Raw genomic sequence first — 17,174 nt, forward strand, 5'->3', positions numbered from 1 at the left:
TGTCCTCGGAGAATGGAAAAATATTGCTAGCTTTTTGTTGGTGGTATTTTTCCAGGAATAATGCAGCTTGCCACATTATTCAGTTCACATACTAATGAGCTGTTCTGCATTCATTTGCATCTGAATACTATGTAACCCACAGTACCTCACATTAATGTGTGTTATGGAACTATAATGTGCGTTATTGTCCTTTATCATACATTAAAGGGCAAATAAAGTTATTCACCTGTAGCAGATGTTCTCCGAGGACAGTAGGCCAAGTATTTTCACAGCTGGGTGACGTCAGACACAGCCCAGTGCGGACGCTGATGAGTGAGACTAAGAACTTTCTACTAGTGTCCCATCACGCATTTACTGGTGCCTTACCTGTCAAAGGCACAGGCTCTGTTCTTAGAAAACACCTGCTACAGGTGAGTAACTTTGCTTGCTCCAAGGACGCTCTAAGCAAGCCTTTGTATTCTCACAGCTGGGAATCCCTAGCTACCAGGCTAACTCAGAACAACAATGGGGACTTTAAACATCAAGGCCTGGAAGTCAATTAACCTGAAAATATGTACATACTAGCTGTGAAGGTGTGGCCTGGAACTAAAAACAAAACTGAGCCTAGAGGGGTGCAGTTGGATTCTACATACCAAACAAATTCCTCAAGACTGTCTGCCCGAATCGGCTACGACATTGTATATTTATTTATTTGTTACATTTATATCATGCTCAAGACAGTAATGAGATGGGAATGTACGTACAGATGACCACATCACGGCTTTGCACATCTCCTCTATAGAGGCTGACCTCAAGCGGACTACCGAGGTACCCATGGGCTCTGATATTATAAGCCTTAATATGACCCTCCAGTGTCAGCCCAGCCTGGGCATAACTAAAGGAGATGCAAACTGCTAGCCAATGAGTTTGTGCCTGCCTTGGCTCACAAACTATGCCCAGACCCTGAAGAGTGCTGAGGTGCAGCCCTACCCACAGACTCTGGGGAAACTTTCTCCTCTGGGGTTGAGAATGGTACCTTATGTGTCGATATCGATAACCTTCGAGGTGCAGTCATTAAAGATTTCTGCACAGGCATGGGCTGAGAAAAACAGGCAGGCGATTCACAAGATCCAGCATGGAATAGAAAAAAAAGATGCGAATCGCAAATGGCAATGTTGAGAAAAATAATTTATTCACCACACTATTTAAAATAGGCGCGATATGCCCGGTTTTGCCCTCCTAAATGGCTGCGTCAGGGGCTAGCATATAACTGTAAAATAACATATACATATGTGTATAAATAAATCATACCTGAACATACTAAAAGATAAAACATATCATAAAACATAAATAAAATCATTTATAAATAAACAAATAAATCACACAAATATATACATACCCCAGTGATGTAGTAAAACCAATTTCACCTACTGGACTAAAACAACAAAAAACAACGGCTTAGTGTATGAAACGACGGAGAACCAAAGCTATATCTCTTGGACCTGCCATGCCCCTCGGTTTCCTCAACTGCATTTTTAAACAGAGAGAACAAGAGTTAGGCTCATGGTCAGGCCCAAGGCACCAAATACATCAAGAGTGCAGGTCCGTCACAGAAATCACCTGATTAGATTTGGCACACCTCTTGAAGCCACTGGGGATCTTCTGGGGCACTGATAGAATTGTGGCCAAATTGAAGTCCTCAATTGTGAACCGAAAAAGGAGCAGTGGTCAAAATGAGGTAAGTGCTCCGGCCTAAATGGGCCTAGCAGTTTGCGAAAAATAAAGGAAAAACTTTATAAGCTGAAAAACCCCAGTGAAAATTAAGGAAAATTAAATAAGAAAAAGAAGACACACACGCACTGAGAGGAAAAGACATCTTCCCTCCTCTGTGGGAAAAAAACAAGACAGATACCCACACTTAAGTGTCAGGACGCTAATAGAATTTTCTTAGTCTCACTACTCAGTGTCTGCACCAGGCTCTATCGGATGACGTTACCCAGCTGAGAGAGCCTGCTTATCCTCCGAGAAAGCGAATGATACATACCTGTAGCAGGTGTTCTCCGAAGACAGCAGGCTGATTGTTCTCATGACTGGGTCGACGTCCACGGCAGCCCCAACCAACCGGAAGAAAACTTCACGGGCGGTACCGCACGCAGGGTACGCCCACCGCGCATGCGCGGCCGTCTTCCCGCCCGTGCGTGACCGTTCCCGCTCAGTTGAATGACAAGCAAAATAAAGAAAAAAACGCAACTCCAAAGGGGAGGAGGGAGGGTAGGTGAGAACAATCAGCCTGCTGTCCTCGGAGAACACCTGCTACAGGTATGTATCATTCGCTTTCTCAGAGGACAAGCAGGCTGCTTGTTCTCATGACTGGGGTACCCCTAGCTCTCAGGCTCACTCAAAACAAGAACCCAGGTCAATTGAACCTCGCAATGGCAAGGGCATAACAGAAATTGACATACGAAGAACAACTAACAGAGTGCAGCCTGAACAGAACAAATCGGGTCCTGGAGGGTGGAGTTGGATTCAAACCCCAAACAGATTGTGCAGCACCGACTGCCCGAACCTCCTCCACTTAAAAAAGTAACTCTTTTTAGTGAAATCCTTTCTAGAGGCAAGCAAGATGCGGGAGACACCCTCAGACAGACCCAACGAAGCAAAGTCTACGCCCTCAACATCCAGGCCATGAGAGCCAGAGACTGAAGGTTGGGGTGCAGAAGCGCTCTGTCGTTCTGCGAAATGAGAGTCGGAAAACACTCCAATCGCCACGGTTCTTCGGAGGACAACTCCAGAAGTAGAGGGAACCAGATCTGACGGGGCTAAAAAGGCGCTATCAGAATCATGGTGCCGTGGTCTTGCTTGAGCTTCTGTAAGGTCTTCCCCAACAAAGGTATGGGAGGATAAGCATACAGGAGGCCGGTCCCCCAATGAAGGAGGAAGGAATCAGACGCCAGTCTGCCGTGTGCCTGTAGTCTGGAACAGAACAGAGGCAGCTTGTGGTTGGTCTGAGAGGCGAAAAGGTCCACCGAAAGAAGTGCCCGACTCTCGGAAGATCTTGCGTACCACTCTGGACTGGAGCGACCACTCGTGCGGTTGCTCAGTCTGTCGGCCAGACTGTTGTTTACGCCTGCCAGGTATGTGGCTTGGAGAAGCATGCCAAACTGGCAAGCCCAACGCCACATCCCGACGGCTTCCTGACACAGGGGGCTAGATCCGGTGCCCCCCGCTTGTTGATGTAATACATTGCAACCTGATTGTCTGTCCGAATTTGGATGATTTGGTAGGACAGCCGATCTCTGAAGGCCTTCAGTGCGTTCCAGACCGCTCAGAGCTCCAGGAGGTTGATCTGAAGATCCTGTTCCTGGAGGGACCACAGTCCCTGGGTGTGGAGTCCATCGACATGAGCTCCCCACCCCAGGCGAGATGCATCCATCGTCAGCACTTTCGTGGGCTGCGGAATTTGGAATGGACATCCCAGGGTCAAATTTCGCACCGAGGATATATCTCCAAATATTGCCCGGGAGGGAAAGGTTAGGACAGCTGTTGTACTTGGTGATTCGATCATTAGGCATATAGATAGCTGGGTGGCTGGTGGACGTGAGGATCGCCTGGTGACTTGCCTGCCTGGTGCGAAGGTGGCGGACCTCACGCGTCACCTAGATAGGATTTTATATAGTGCTGGGGAGGAGACGGCTGTCTTGGTACATGTGGGTACTAATGACATAGGAAAATGTGGGAGAGAGGTTCTGGAAGCAAAATTTAGGCTCTTAGGTAGAAAGCTGAAATCCAGATCCTCCAGGGTAGCATTTTCTGAAATGCTACCTGTGCCACGCGCAGGGCCCAAGAGACAGGCAGAGCTCCAGAGTCTCAATGCGTGGATGAGACGATGGTGCAGGGAGGAGGGCTTTAGATTTGTTAGGAACTGGGCAACATTCTGGGGAAGGGGGAGCCTATTCCGAAAGGATGGGCTCCATCTTAACCAGAGTGGGACCAGGCTGCTGGCATCGGCGTTTAAGAAGGAGATAGAGCAGCTTTTAAACTAGAAATGGGGGGAAGGCCGACAGTCGCTCAAAAGAGCATGGTTCGGGATAAGGTATCTTTCAAAGATATCACCATAACAGGGAAGATAGAGTATCCTGATAGTGAGGTTGCAAAAGAGATTGTAGTAGATCGGGTATCTTTAAATAACAATAAAAATCAGACAAAAGATTGCCAATTAATACTGTCAAGTACTAAGCATGATGTACTTAGGAACAACAAACATAGTTTGAAATGTCTATATGCGAATGCCAGGAGCCTAAGAAATAAGATGGGGGAGTTGGAATATATTGCACTAAATGAAAAATTAGATATAATAGGCATCTCTGAGACCTGGTGGAAGGAGGATAACCAGTGGGACACTGTCATACTGGGGTACAAATTATATCGTAGTGATAGGGTGAATCGGATTGGTGGAGGGGTAGCATTGTATATTAACGAGAGCCTTGAATCAAATAGATTGAAAATTCTGCAGGAAACAAAACACTCCTTGGAATCACTGTGGATTGAAATTCCATGTGCAAACGGGGAAAAGGATAGTGATAGGAGTGTACTACCGTCCGCCTGGCCAGGACGAACAGACGGATGCGGAAATGTTAAAGGAAATCAGGGACGCAAACAAACTGGGCAACACAATAATAATGGGGGATTTCAATTACCCGCATATAGACTGGGTTAATGTAACATCTGTACACGCAAGGGACATAAGATTTCTTGATGAAATCAAGGACAGCTTCATGGAACAGCTAGTTCAGGAGCCGACAAGAGAAGGAAAAATACTAGACTTAGTCCTTAGTGGTGCTCATGATCTAGTGCAGGGGGTAACGGTACGAGGGCCGCTTGATAACAGTGATCATAATATGATCGGTTTTGATATTGGCATTGAAGGAAGTGAAACTAGGAAATCAAGTACGCTAGCGTTTAACTATAGAAAAGGTGATTACGACAAAATGAGAAAAATGGTGAAAAAAAGACTGAAAGGAGCAGCTCGCAGAGTAAAAAACTTGCGTCAGGCGTGGATGCTGTTTAAAAACACCATCCTGGAGGTTCAGGACAAATATATTCCACGTATTAGAAAACGTCAGCCGGCGTGGCTAAACAGTAAGATAAAGGAAGTCATTAGAGCCAAAAAACAATCCTTCAGAAAGTGGAGAAGAGAACCAACTGAAAGTAACAGGATAGATCATAAGGAATGCCAAGCCAAATGCAAAGCGGAGATAAGGAGGGCAAAAAAGGACTTTGAGAAGAAATTAGCGTTGGAAGCAAAAATACATAGTAAAAATTTTTTTAGATACATTAAAAGCAGGAAACCGGCCAAAGAGTCGGTTGGGCCGCTGGACTGAAAATGGTGTTAAAGGGGCGATCAGGGAGGACAAAGCCGTAGCGGAGAAATTAAATGAATTCTTTGCTTCGGTCTTCACCGAGGTGGATTTGGGGGGGGACACCGGTGCCGGAAAGAATATTTGAAGCGGGGGAGTCGGAGAAACTAAACAAATTCTCTGTAACCTTGGAGGATGTAATGGGTCAGTTCAGCAAGCTGAAGAGTAGTAAATCACCGGGTCCTGATGGTATTCATCCCAGAGTATTAATAGAACTAAAAAATGAACTTGCGGAGCTACTGTTAGAAATATGCAATCTGTCCCTAAAATCGAGTGTAGTACCGGAAGACTGGAGGGTAGCCAATGTTACTCCGATTTTTAAGAAGGGTTCCAGAGGAGATCCGGGAAATTATAGACCGGTGAGTCTGACGTCGGTGCCGGGCAAGATGGTGGAGGCTATTATTAAGAATAAAATTGCAGAGCATATACAAAAACATGGACTGATGAGACAAAGTCAGCACGGATTTAGTGAAGGGAAGTCTTGCCTCACCAATCTAATGCATTTTTTTGAGGGGGTAAGCAAACATGTGGACAATGGGGAGCCGGTTGATATTGTATATCTGGATTTTCAGAAGGCGTTTGACAAAGTGCCGCACGAAAGACTCCTGAAGAAATTGCAGAGTCATGGAATCGGAGGTAGGGTATTATTATGGATTAAGAACTGGTTGAAAGATAGGAAGCAGAGAGTAGGATTGCGTGGCCAGTATTCTCAGTGGAGGAGGGTAGTTAGTGGGGTCCCGCAGGGGTCTGTGCTGGGTCCGTTGCTTTTTAATGTATTTATAAATGACCTAGAGATGGGAATAACTAGTGAGGTAATTAAATTCGCCGATGACACAAAATTATTCAGGGTCGTCAAGTCGCAGGAGGAATGTGAACGATTACAGGAGGACCTTGCGAGACTGGGAGAATGGGCGTGCAAGTGGCAGATGAAGTTCAATGTTGACAAGTGCAAAGTGATGCATGTGGGTAAGAGGAACCCGAATTATAGCTACGTCTTGCAAGGTTCCGCGTTAGGAGTTACGGATCAAGAAAGGGATCTGGGTGTCGTCGTCGATGATACGCTGAAACCTTCTGCTCAGTGTGCTGCTGCGGCTAGGAAAGCGAATAGAATGTTGGGTGTTATTAGGAAGGGTATGGAGTCCAGGTGTGCGGATGTTATAATGCCGTTGTATCGCTCCATGGTGCGACCGCACCTGGAGTATTGTGTTCAGTACTGGTCTCCGTATCTCAAAAAAGATATAGTAGAATTGGAAAAGGTACAGCGAAGGGCGAACGAAAATGATAGTGGGGATGGGACGACTTTCCTATGAAGAGAGGCTGAGAAGGCTAGGGCTTTTTAGCTTGGAGAAGAGACGGCTGAGGGGAGATATGATAGAAGTGTATAAAATAATGAGTGGAATGGATCGGGTGGATGTGAAGCGACTGTTCACGCTATCCAAAAATACTAGGACTAGAGGGCATGAGTTGAAGCTACAGTGTGGTAAATTTAAAACGAATCGGAGAAAATTTTTCTTCACCCAACGTGTAATTAGACTCTGGAATTCGTTGCCGGAGAACGTGGTACGGGCGGTTAGCTTGACGGAGTTTAAAAAGGGGTTAGATAGATTCCTAAAGGACAAGTCCATAGACCGCTATTAAATGGACTTGGAAAAATTCCGCATTTTTAGGTATAACTTGTCTGGAATGTTTTTACGTTTGGGGAGCGTGCCAGGTGCCCTTGACCTGGATTGGCCACTGTCGGTGACAGGATGCTGGGCTAGATGGACCTTTGGTCTTTCCCAGTATGGCACTACTTATGTACTTATGTACTTATGGTCCGAATGGTCCACCAGTGCAGCGAATTGCGGCAACTGATGGGCAGACGGATGACATCTTCTAGATTCCCGGTAGCTTGACACCACTGGGAAGCTAGGGTCCATTGAGGAGGTCTCATGTGAAGGCGAACCATGGGAGTCACATGAACCGTGGAGGCCATATGACCCAGGAGTCTCAACATCTGCCGAGCTGTGACCTGCTGAGACGCTCTGGTCTGAGAGGCAAGGGATAGAAGGTTCTGTGCCCTTGCTTCTGGAAGAAAGGCCTGAGCAGTCTGAGAGTTCAGCAGCGCTCCTATGAATTCCAGAGATTGGACTGGCTGGAGATGGGACTTCGGGTAATTTATCACAAACCCAGCAGCTCCAGAAGGTGGATAGTGCACTGCATAGACCGAAGAGCTCCTGCCTCTGAGGTGCTCTTGACCAGCTAATCGTCGAGATATGGGAACACATGGAGTCCCAGCTTGCGTAGATACGCCACAACCACCACGAGACACTTCGTGAACACCCGTGGTGCAGAGGCGAGCCCAAAGGGCAGCACACAATACTGGAAGTGCCATGTCCCCTGACGGAATCGGAGATACTGTCTGTGAGCTGGCAGTATCGGGATGTGAGTGTAAGCGTCCTTTAAATCCAGGGAACATAGCCAATCGTCTCTCTGATTCATAGGTAGAAGGGTGCCCAAGGAAAGCATCCTGAACTTTTCTTTGACCAGGTATTTGTTCAGGCCTCTCAGGTATAGGATGGGGCGCATCCCCCCTGTTTTCTTTTCCACAAGGAAGTACCTGGAATAGAATCCCTGCCCGGGTGGCACAGGCTCGACCGCACTGGCGCTGAGAAGGGCGGAGAGTTCCTCTGCAAGTACCTGCCTGTGATGGGAGCTGAAGGATTGGGCTCCCGGTGGGCAATTTGGTGGAGAGGAGGCCAAATTCAGGGTGTATCCGCACCGCACTATTTGGAGAACCCACTGGTCGGAGGTTATCAGAGGCCACCTTTGGATCCATGGATCCAGTCAAAAGCCCGTCCCTGGCTTTTGCTGTGGAGGCGCAGGGGGCTGCTTAGGTGCACGCTGTTGTTGGGAACGAGAACGCTGGGACTGTCCCTGTGCCTGAGAAGGCCTTCAGGCTGGCTGGGTGTACCTACGCTTGCTGTAGGCGTAGGGAGCAGCCTGCCGGGCCCGGGAAAAACGTCCACCTGCAGAGGTGGATGCTGAAGGCGCCCGGTGGGAGAGCTTGTCGAGAGCGGTTTCCCGCTGGTGTAGTTGGTCCACTAACTGCTCGACCTTCTCGCCGAAAATGCTATCCCCCCGGCAAGGGACATCTGCTAGTCGCTGCTGGGTGCAGTTGTCCAGGTCAGAGGCACGCAGCCAGGAGAGCCTGCGCATCACTATACTTTGGGCCGCAGCTCGAGATGCCATATCACAGGTTTCATAGATACCCCCTGGACAGGAACTTTCTGCACGCCTTCAGCTGCCTGACAACCTCCTGAAAAGGCCTGGACTGCTCCGGGGGGAGCTTATCGACCAGGTCCGGCTGTTGCCTCACATTGTTCCGCATGTGAATGCTCGTGTAGAGCTGGTATGACTGGATGCGGGTCACGAGCATGGAAGATTGGTAGGCCTTCTTCCCAAACGAGTCCAGAGTGCGAGACTCCCGCCCAGGGGGCGCCGAGGCGGTATCCCTCGAACTCCGTGCTCTCTTGAGAGCAGAGTCCAAGACCGCTGAATCATGAGGCAATTGAGGCCGCATCAACTCTGGGTCAGAGTGGATCCTGTATTGGGACTCCGCTTTCTTGGAGATGGTGGGGTTAGATAATGGCTTCAGCCAGTTCCGAAGCAGTGTCTCTTTGAGGACATTGTGCAACGGCACCATGGAAGACTCCCTAGGTGGTGATGGATAGTCGAGGACCTCGAGCATCTCAGCCCTCGGCTCATCCACAGTGACCACGGGAAAGGGAATACAAATAGACATATCCCTGACGAATGAGGCAAATGAGAGGCTCTCAGGGGGCGAGAGCTTCCTCTCCTGTGAAGGAGTGGGGTCGGAGGGAAGGCCCACATCCTCTGAGGAGAAATATCTGGGGTCCTCCTCCTCCCCCCACGAGGCCTCTTCCTCGGTCTCAGACATGAGCTCTTGCAGCTCAGACTTCAACCGGGCCCGTCTCGACTGCGAGGCACCATGTCCTCGGTGACGGCGCCGAGCGGTGGACTCCCGCGCCGGCGGGGATGAAGCTCCCTCCATCGACTCCACCTGCGTGGCGGTTGACACCGGTACCGCAAGCGGCGTCGGCGGCCTCAGCATCGGGCTAGAGCACACCGGCGCCTCCATCAACGGCGCCAGGGGCGCAAGCACCCCCGGTGCCGGCAGAGCCTGGCGCATCAGCCCTTCCAGAATCCCCGGAAAGGATGGCTCGGAGGCACTCGTCCAGGCCCGCTGTCGGGAAAGGCAGGGGGGGGGGCCGGTGTCGGTAGCTGCTCGGGTCCAGGAGACGGTACTGAAGCACCCGTGGACTGGCGCAGTGACACCTCTTCAACCGAGGGGGAACGCTCCTCTCGGCACTGCCGCTTCCTGGGTGTCGAGTCCTCCCTCGAGGTGCCGGAGCTGGCAGTCCCGTGCGCCGTGGGCGACCGATGACGGTGCTTCTTGGTTTTCTTTCGATGCCCGTTATCGGCGCTCGGCGGTAGAGACGAAGAGGAGGTAGAACCCCCCCGGCCTCGAGGAATCGGATCCGACAGGGTTCGGTCCCGATGGCCCTGGGTAGAGGGAGTGGCCGGGGCCGACTGCCCGTGCGGCCGCTCAGCCCCGCCGTCACCGGCAGGCCAACGGTACCTGTACTCCTGGGGTCGGTGCCAGAGTCGGTGCCGATTTCATCGACATCGGTACCGACGATCCGGCAGTCGACACTGATGCCGTCGAAGTCGACGTTGAGGGGCGGTGAAAAAGCACACCTGAAAAAGAAAATGATCGCGCGGCCACAAGGTCATAACGAAGCGCCCTCGCGGCTAAGAACGACGAGGACACTTTTTTTTTTTTTTTAACAATTGAAAAAGAAAAGAAATACGCGAACGCGTACGTAAAGAAAGAAAAAACCGCAGCTAGGCCGCGATCCGGTTTCCGGGGCTGTCAGAGAGAGAGACGATAACACGTCTCTCTCCAGCGTGGAATCAAAAAAAACTGAGCGGGAACGGTCGCGCACGGGCGGGAAGACGGCCGCGCATGTGCGGTGGGCGTACCCTGCGTGCGGGACCGCCCGCGAAGTTTTCTTCCGGTTGGTGGGGGCTGCCATGGACGTCAACCCAGTCGTGAGAACAAGCAGGCTGCTTGTCGTCGGAGAACATGCATTACGCCTATTAATGCACCTTAATAATTGCCATCCCCTTAGTGTATATTAAAAATTCCCTATTAGAACAAATGTGCGACACTAATACCTGTAAATCAGAAAAAAAAAACCATGAAATTAACCTAATTTTTCTTGCCTGGGCACATCCCTTTTACTCAAGCGTAGAGCACGCTAAATGCTAAGAAGCCCATAGGTATAAAATGGGCTCCTTAGCATTTAGCACGCATCAAACATTATTAAAAGGGCCCCTATGCAATTAAATACAGTTATTACTGACAAGTAAAAATGCTTGAAAATTACTTTTATAAATTTCATTTAGAACCAAAGAACAGTAAAATTTGGTACCAGTTACCCTTAGATACTCCTCTAAATTGTGTATGGTGACAGGCACGTCTTTGCCCCCTTTTTTTAGTTCAATGTTAGGAAACCCTGGGAGAGTGAAATCCAACCCCAGATCCTCTACTGAGCAGCCATTTATTTTCAAGCTCTCCAGTGCATAATGTAGGCTCTCTTTGGTCTAAAGAAAAAGAAAAACAAAGAAATCTTAAGTTTATAGGTATTTAGAATTCCAGTTTCAGACCTGAGAAAGGATGTCAATCTCTGAAAGCTAGAAATGTTAGTAAAATTAGTACAATACAAAAAGTCATCTTTATTTTATTTCCATGCATTCAAGGGGACTACCACATTATTTTAACTTGCTTAAGAAAGCTATGCATGACAAAGCATTACAAATATAATTTTTAATCTTTTTTTTTGGTTGAGGTTTTCTTTATAAGAAGGTGTTAAAGGAAGCAAGGTCCCAGCATGACCTAGTTAGGGGTCTATCAAACATATAAATGGCAAGAGGCGTACTCACTCGCAAATGCGCAGTAGAGACCCTCTCTGTCCCACCCTTGTGTCAATACGTGATGACGGGGGCGTGACAGAGAGGGAACCTGCGCACCTGCGAGTGAGGGAACCGCAGTCGCCACTGCTCCCCCCCAGGGTTGCCGCTACCGCTCTCCCCACCCACCCGGAGTCGCCGCCGCCACCCACCCTCCACCCGGCCCGGGTACCTGGCTTCACTATTCAAACCGCCAGAACGCAGCACACAGCTCATCTGAGCTGCCGTTGGCCTTCTTTACCTGCCTGTGTCCCACCCTCGCCGACGTTACGTCACACGAGGGCGGAACACACGGAGAGAAGAAGGAAGGCCGACGGCAGCTCAGATGAGCTGTGAGCTGCGTTCCGGCGGTTTGAATAGTGAAGCCAGGTACCCGGGCCGGGTGGAGGGTGGGTGGCGGTGGAGGGGACTCCGGGGGGGGGGGGGGGGGGGGGGGGGCCACGGCAGCGACGCCCCCGGGGGGGGGGCCTTTCAAACCCCCCTTCCTTTACTAGCCCGTTTTTACGGGCTCAACGGCTAGTAAAACATATAAAATACAAATGAACTTTCAAGTAAAAAATAAAGTATTACATTTTAAAATCACATCATGTTTATGCATGGGTAAATAAAATTAAAATATCAAAATCAGTGAAACAGACATATTAAAAAAAATAACCATCACAAACAAATATCCAAAAATAAAATATAATGTCCACTTTAAAAAAGGTATGAACAGCATAAAAACATGAACACAGTCAGAATGCTCCCAGGACCTTCTATGTAAATCATCAATCCATAAACAAGCACAAATATAAATGTATACAATTACAAAAATGAAAATTGTTCTTGAAATATCAGCCATATGCACAAACACCACTATACATGCCTCATAAAACTTATATAAATGCATATAGTGGTGTCATAAAAGCCCTTTTCAAACTGAAGGGTATTTTGTCATCTTAAAAAAGGAATGCACATCTTACTAAAGGGTCCTTTTACAAAGGTGGCCTTAGTGCATCTTTACACAGGTCTTTTGTGCACTAAAGCCATTTAATGGCTGATCTCCAATTTCCGGCATTAATAGCCAAACACTAATGCTGTCATTAGTATGTGACCATTAAATAAGATTAGAATGTGAACCCTTACAGCCATCTATTTTGTAGGTGATAAGGGCTCACATGCTAATCAGCGCGTCAGCTAACTGATTAGCATAGACACGCTCTCCTCTGCAAAAAAAAAAAAAAAATTAGTGCATGGTGTGTGTGTGCAGAGAGTAAACTACCGCAGGACGCCTTAAGCACATCTTGCAATAAGCCCTTTCAAGCTGTGGTAAGCGTGTGCTAGAGCTTTCCACAGCTTAGTAAAAGGACCCCTAAGTCTCAAACTCATAATGCTCAAAGTTGCCACACATAACCGTGTCCTGTAATTGTATACATTTATATTTGTTTTTGTTTATGGATTGACTCTGTATAAAGGTGGTCCTGGGAGCATTCTGACTTGTGTGTTCATCAATGCCACAGTTCAAACACGAGGGTTTCAATTGTGCATCCTGGTAAATGAATGAGGAACCTGTATGACATGTAGCCAGCATCAAAGCTGCTGCCCCAGCCAGACCATTATCTGGTTCTGGCTGAGGTGGCAAGTCATTTTATTGGGTGTGTACTTGCCACTTCATAGCAGCGCCTATGCCTTTTTCCAAGGCAGGGTGCATCAGTTAATTGGTCATGCAAGTCTTCTACTGTTGTAGATCCTGCATCATATTTGTACCATACAAGATGAAAAATTTGCCCTCATCAGGCTCCGAGGCAAAATTTTAGCTGAAAACTCCAAAGGAAAGGCTTTAGCCACTGAGATAGACTATTTTAATAGGTCACACTGGTTATTTTGTTATTTGCAGGTGAAAAGTAGTGATTTGCAAACTCAGCCCAGCAACTTTGGAACTTTCCTTCCCACTGCATCCAGAATTCTAGTCTCTTTGGAGAGTGTGTGTGTATTAGATAATGCCATAGAGGTTCTCTTAAGAATTGCTTCTGCCAGTGTATTCTCATGGTCTGGAGATGGCTGTATTTTTTGTTTGAGCCTGTCATATCAGCTGCACATCCTGGAAAATTTCTGGAAGGTTTTCCACAGGCCATTGCAGTTAATGGTATCAAAGGCCTTTGCCATGTCTATCAAAAGCATATATAGATTTTGACTTTGCTTAAGATACCTATTTTGACTCTGCCTGAGATACCATGTTTCTTGTACCTAAGCCAGGTCTCAATTCATAGAGATTCTGAAATGTTGTACATAAGTTGCTTCATCATTCTATTAATAGTTACTCTTGCCAGCACTTTACCAGGTATAGGCAGCAAATTTCATGGTGGTGGTTGCCGCACGTTGTCACCTTTTGTCTTATACAGATGGACAATGAATGCATCTTGAAAATCCTATGGCACAGACTCATGCTTCCAACTAAGTTTCAGGAGCATGTTTGAAAATTTCAGATATGCCATCTGATCATGGAGATTTCCCTGGCTGACAGGTTTACTGACCTCAGGCACAGATGGTGGTTTGTACAGCTCCATCAGTACTCTTTGAATGACCCACCACCAACCACAAAGACTCTTCAGACATGGAGAGCAGGTTTACAAGAGAAATGCTAAAATCTTGACAGAAACTAAGCATCACTTACTGAATGAACAGGTACACTGCCATGTGATATAGGGGACCACGACCAGTTTGGACTAACAGTTTATAACAGCAAAGAGACTACAATGGGGCCCACCCATTCTAAAGATATTCTTTTTCCAGACCCTGCACACCATATGGAGGCTTTTCTTGTTGTTGGGGGGCAGGAAGACATCTCTGATTAACAGCAACAGTTTATAAAACAAAGGCAGAGAATTAATCATTGCTCCTGCTAGGTTATCAGGCTGTTCATGCTCTACATTTGATGGCTTTCCATTAATTGCATATAGTCATGGAAAAAATATAGGGGCAATGTTATCTAAAGTAACATATGGCCAAGGGAGGGCTAATACAGACATTGGCACTCATAGTTTATGTGGTAGATGTCAATGGTGTCCACTTAGTATGAAAGGGCCAGCATGGAGGGATGACCAGACGGGGTTAGAACTGAAGGCCAGAGGGGACACATCCTGTACTAGTTCTAATGTAGTCTATGTGGGCTACAGTAGTAGGTCCATAAAAATTAGTCTCAAAATGAGCATAAATCTCGAAGCACTAGGACTAAATAGGCTCCATTAGTGAACCATTGGATATTAATAAACCATTCAGTGTCAGACCTCCACTGGAGAATTATTGATGAGGTTATACTGGGGTGGAAGGGTGGCAATTTGGAGAACTTATCAAATTTTAAAGAACAGCAATGGATTTTCACTTTAAATGCTGTTGCCCCTGGGGGTTTAAATGCTGAGACTGAGTGGATGTCTAATTTAGATGTCCCTTTAAATTCAAGCTTTCCTGTGATTGGTGGGGTTCCTATGAATTGCCAGTATAAAATGTGGTTAAGATGCTGCCGCCATCCTAAGGCTATGACATTTTCATCGTTAGGCAAGATTTTGATTAGTTTTCATAAATATAGCTACTTTAATATGGAAAGGGTTGGTTTAATACTTACCCTTATTTTTATAGGGGACTTCCTTGAAAAAGCTTGTTACAAAACATGCCAGAGCACTGTGCCCCTACTGAAGACAAGTTCTGAAATTTTCATCTCAAGATGAGTATATCGCTTATTAAAAAAAGTTTAAAACAGCTAAAGATTTAAGCTATTTACAAGTGTAAACCTAATTTAAGGGTAGAGAAGGCGGTTGGAGCCGATGACGATGCGAGCGCATAAGACTCTGCTAAAAGTATGAAAGTAGTGCGGAGTGGCTAAGGTTCATAGCCTATCACTTTAAAAAGTAGAAGGTTTGTGTTGAAGCTGGTTGTGCTTGATATTCAAGAAAGGAATATTGGATTCTAGTGGACTACAATATCATGAGGCATCAAACAGGCTATGTGACAAAACAGTGGGTTTTAAGCATGTAAACTGTATTAAATGTATATCTCTTATTGGCTAGCAGGTGGCATTTCCTTACTTTAAAGCTGTTACAGAGAACTGTTTTTTTCTTTAGTCTGACACAGATAGGAAGCAATCTTTTGAAAGCTTGCTGTTCTGGGCTCTGAATGGCCCAGGAGCTCAATTCATCTAGGATGTATTGGCCTTTTCGCCAGTCTTAGCCAGGGAGAAGAGAGAGAAAGATCTCTTTGCTGAGGCCCTGTGAGCAGCTATATGTCCTGATTTCCCCAGGTACTGTTTAGATAGTAAACAAATGTTTAGTTAGTTTTATAATTGTTCCATACTTCAGTTACCTGTTATTGTTTTGCTGACTGCACCTTTTCTGTTCATTGTTCTAATTTTTAGATAAACATTTTTAGTTTATTGCTTCTGCTTATCTGGACTAAGAATCCTGGTTGTTTGTGTTGGGTCTGTGAGTACTTCCTAGGAACTGTGGGACCACTGGTATTGTGGCCCCAGTAACCTAGAAATCACTGGGGATAATTTGAGAGCAGGAGACTTGTCCTTAGGCAATTGGGACCCAGTCGGTGGGAGGAGGGTGCTAGTGTAGAGCACAAGCGACAGGTGCAAGCAGACCTGAGCTGTGCTTGGGATAGACCCTCTCAGTGGACATGGGGTAACCCCAGGCAGGTGGGCTAGGCGTTTCATGACTGACTGGCTGCATGTACAGCGAAGTTACTTACCTGTAGCAGGTATTCTCCGAGGACAGCAGGCTGATTGTTCTCACATATGGTGATGTCCATGGCAGCCCCAGGTCCGGAAAATCTTCCAAGCAACAAAGGTTGCTAAAGCCTTTGAGCGCACGGGTGCACACACCACTCATCCGCGGCCATCTTCCCACCCATCGCGCGAGAGTCCCGCTTCAGTCAACTTATGAAGCAAAACCAAAGAAAGGAACAACTCCAAAGGGGGGGGGGGGGGGGGGGAGGCAGGCTGCTTGTTCTCACATATGGGTATGACTAGCCCCCAGGCTCAGTCAAAACAACAAACAGGGTCAATTGGGCCTCGCAACGGCGAGGACATAACAAAAATTGATCTACAAAGAAACATCTAACTGAGAGTGCAGCCTGGAACAGAATAAAAATGGGCCTAGGGGGGTGGAGCTGGATTCTAAACCCCGAACAGATTCTGCAGCACCAACTGCCCAAACCGACTGTTGTGTCGGCTATCCTGCTGAAGGCAGTAATGAGATGTGAATGTGTGGACTGATGACTACGTCGCAGCCTTGCAAATCTCTTCAATAGTGGCTGACTTCAAGTGGGCCACCGACGCTGCCATGGCTCTAACACTATGAGCTGTGACATGACCCTCAAGAGTCAGCCCAGCTTGGGCGTAAGTGAAGGAAATGCAATCTGCTAGCCAATTGGAAATGGTGCATTTCCCGATAGCCACTCCTCTTCTGTTGGGGTCGAAAGAAACAAACATTTGGGCGGACTGTCTGAAGGGCTTGTCCGCTCCACATAGAAGGCCAATGCTCTCTTGCAGTCCAATGTATGCAACTGGCGTTCAGCAGGACGGGTATGAGGACGGGGATAAAAGGGTAGCAAGACAACTGACTGGTTAAGATGGAACTCAGACACCACCTTCAGCAAGAACTTAGGGTGAGTGCAGAGGACTACTCTGTTATGATGAAATTTAGTATAGGGAGCATGGGCTACCAAGGCTTGAAGCTCACTGACTCTACGAGCTGAAGTAACAGC

At 47.3% G+C, this 17,174-nt stretch overlaps 1 protein-coding gene across 1 annotated transcript in view; it reads right to left on the bottom strand.

Annotated features, from left to right (window-relative positions):
• The window catches only part of TRIP12 (thyroid hormone receptor interactor 12), a 470,187-nt gene that overhangs the window by 33,444 nt on the left and 419,569 nt on the right, over positions 1-17,174 (bottom strand). The window contains 1 exon segment of the mRNA XM_030216098.1: positions 10,902-11,066. Coding sequence (XP_030071958.1) covers positions 10,902-11,066 — 165 coding nt within the window.

Source organism: Microcaecilia unicolor, chromosome 10 (assembly GCF_901765095.1).
Source record: "Microcaecilia unicolor chromosome 10, aMicUni1.1, whole genome shotgun sequence".
Lineage (NCBI taxonomy): Eukaryota > Metazoa > Chordata > Amphibia > Gymnophiona > Siphonopidae > Microcaecilia > Microcaecilia unicolor.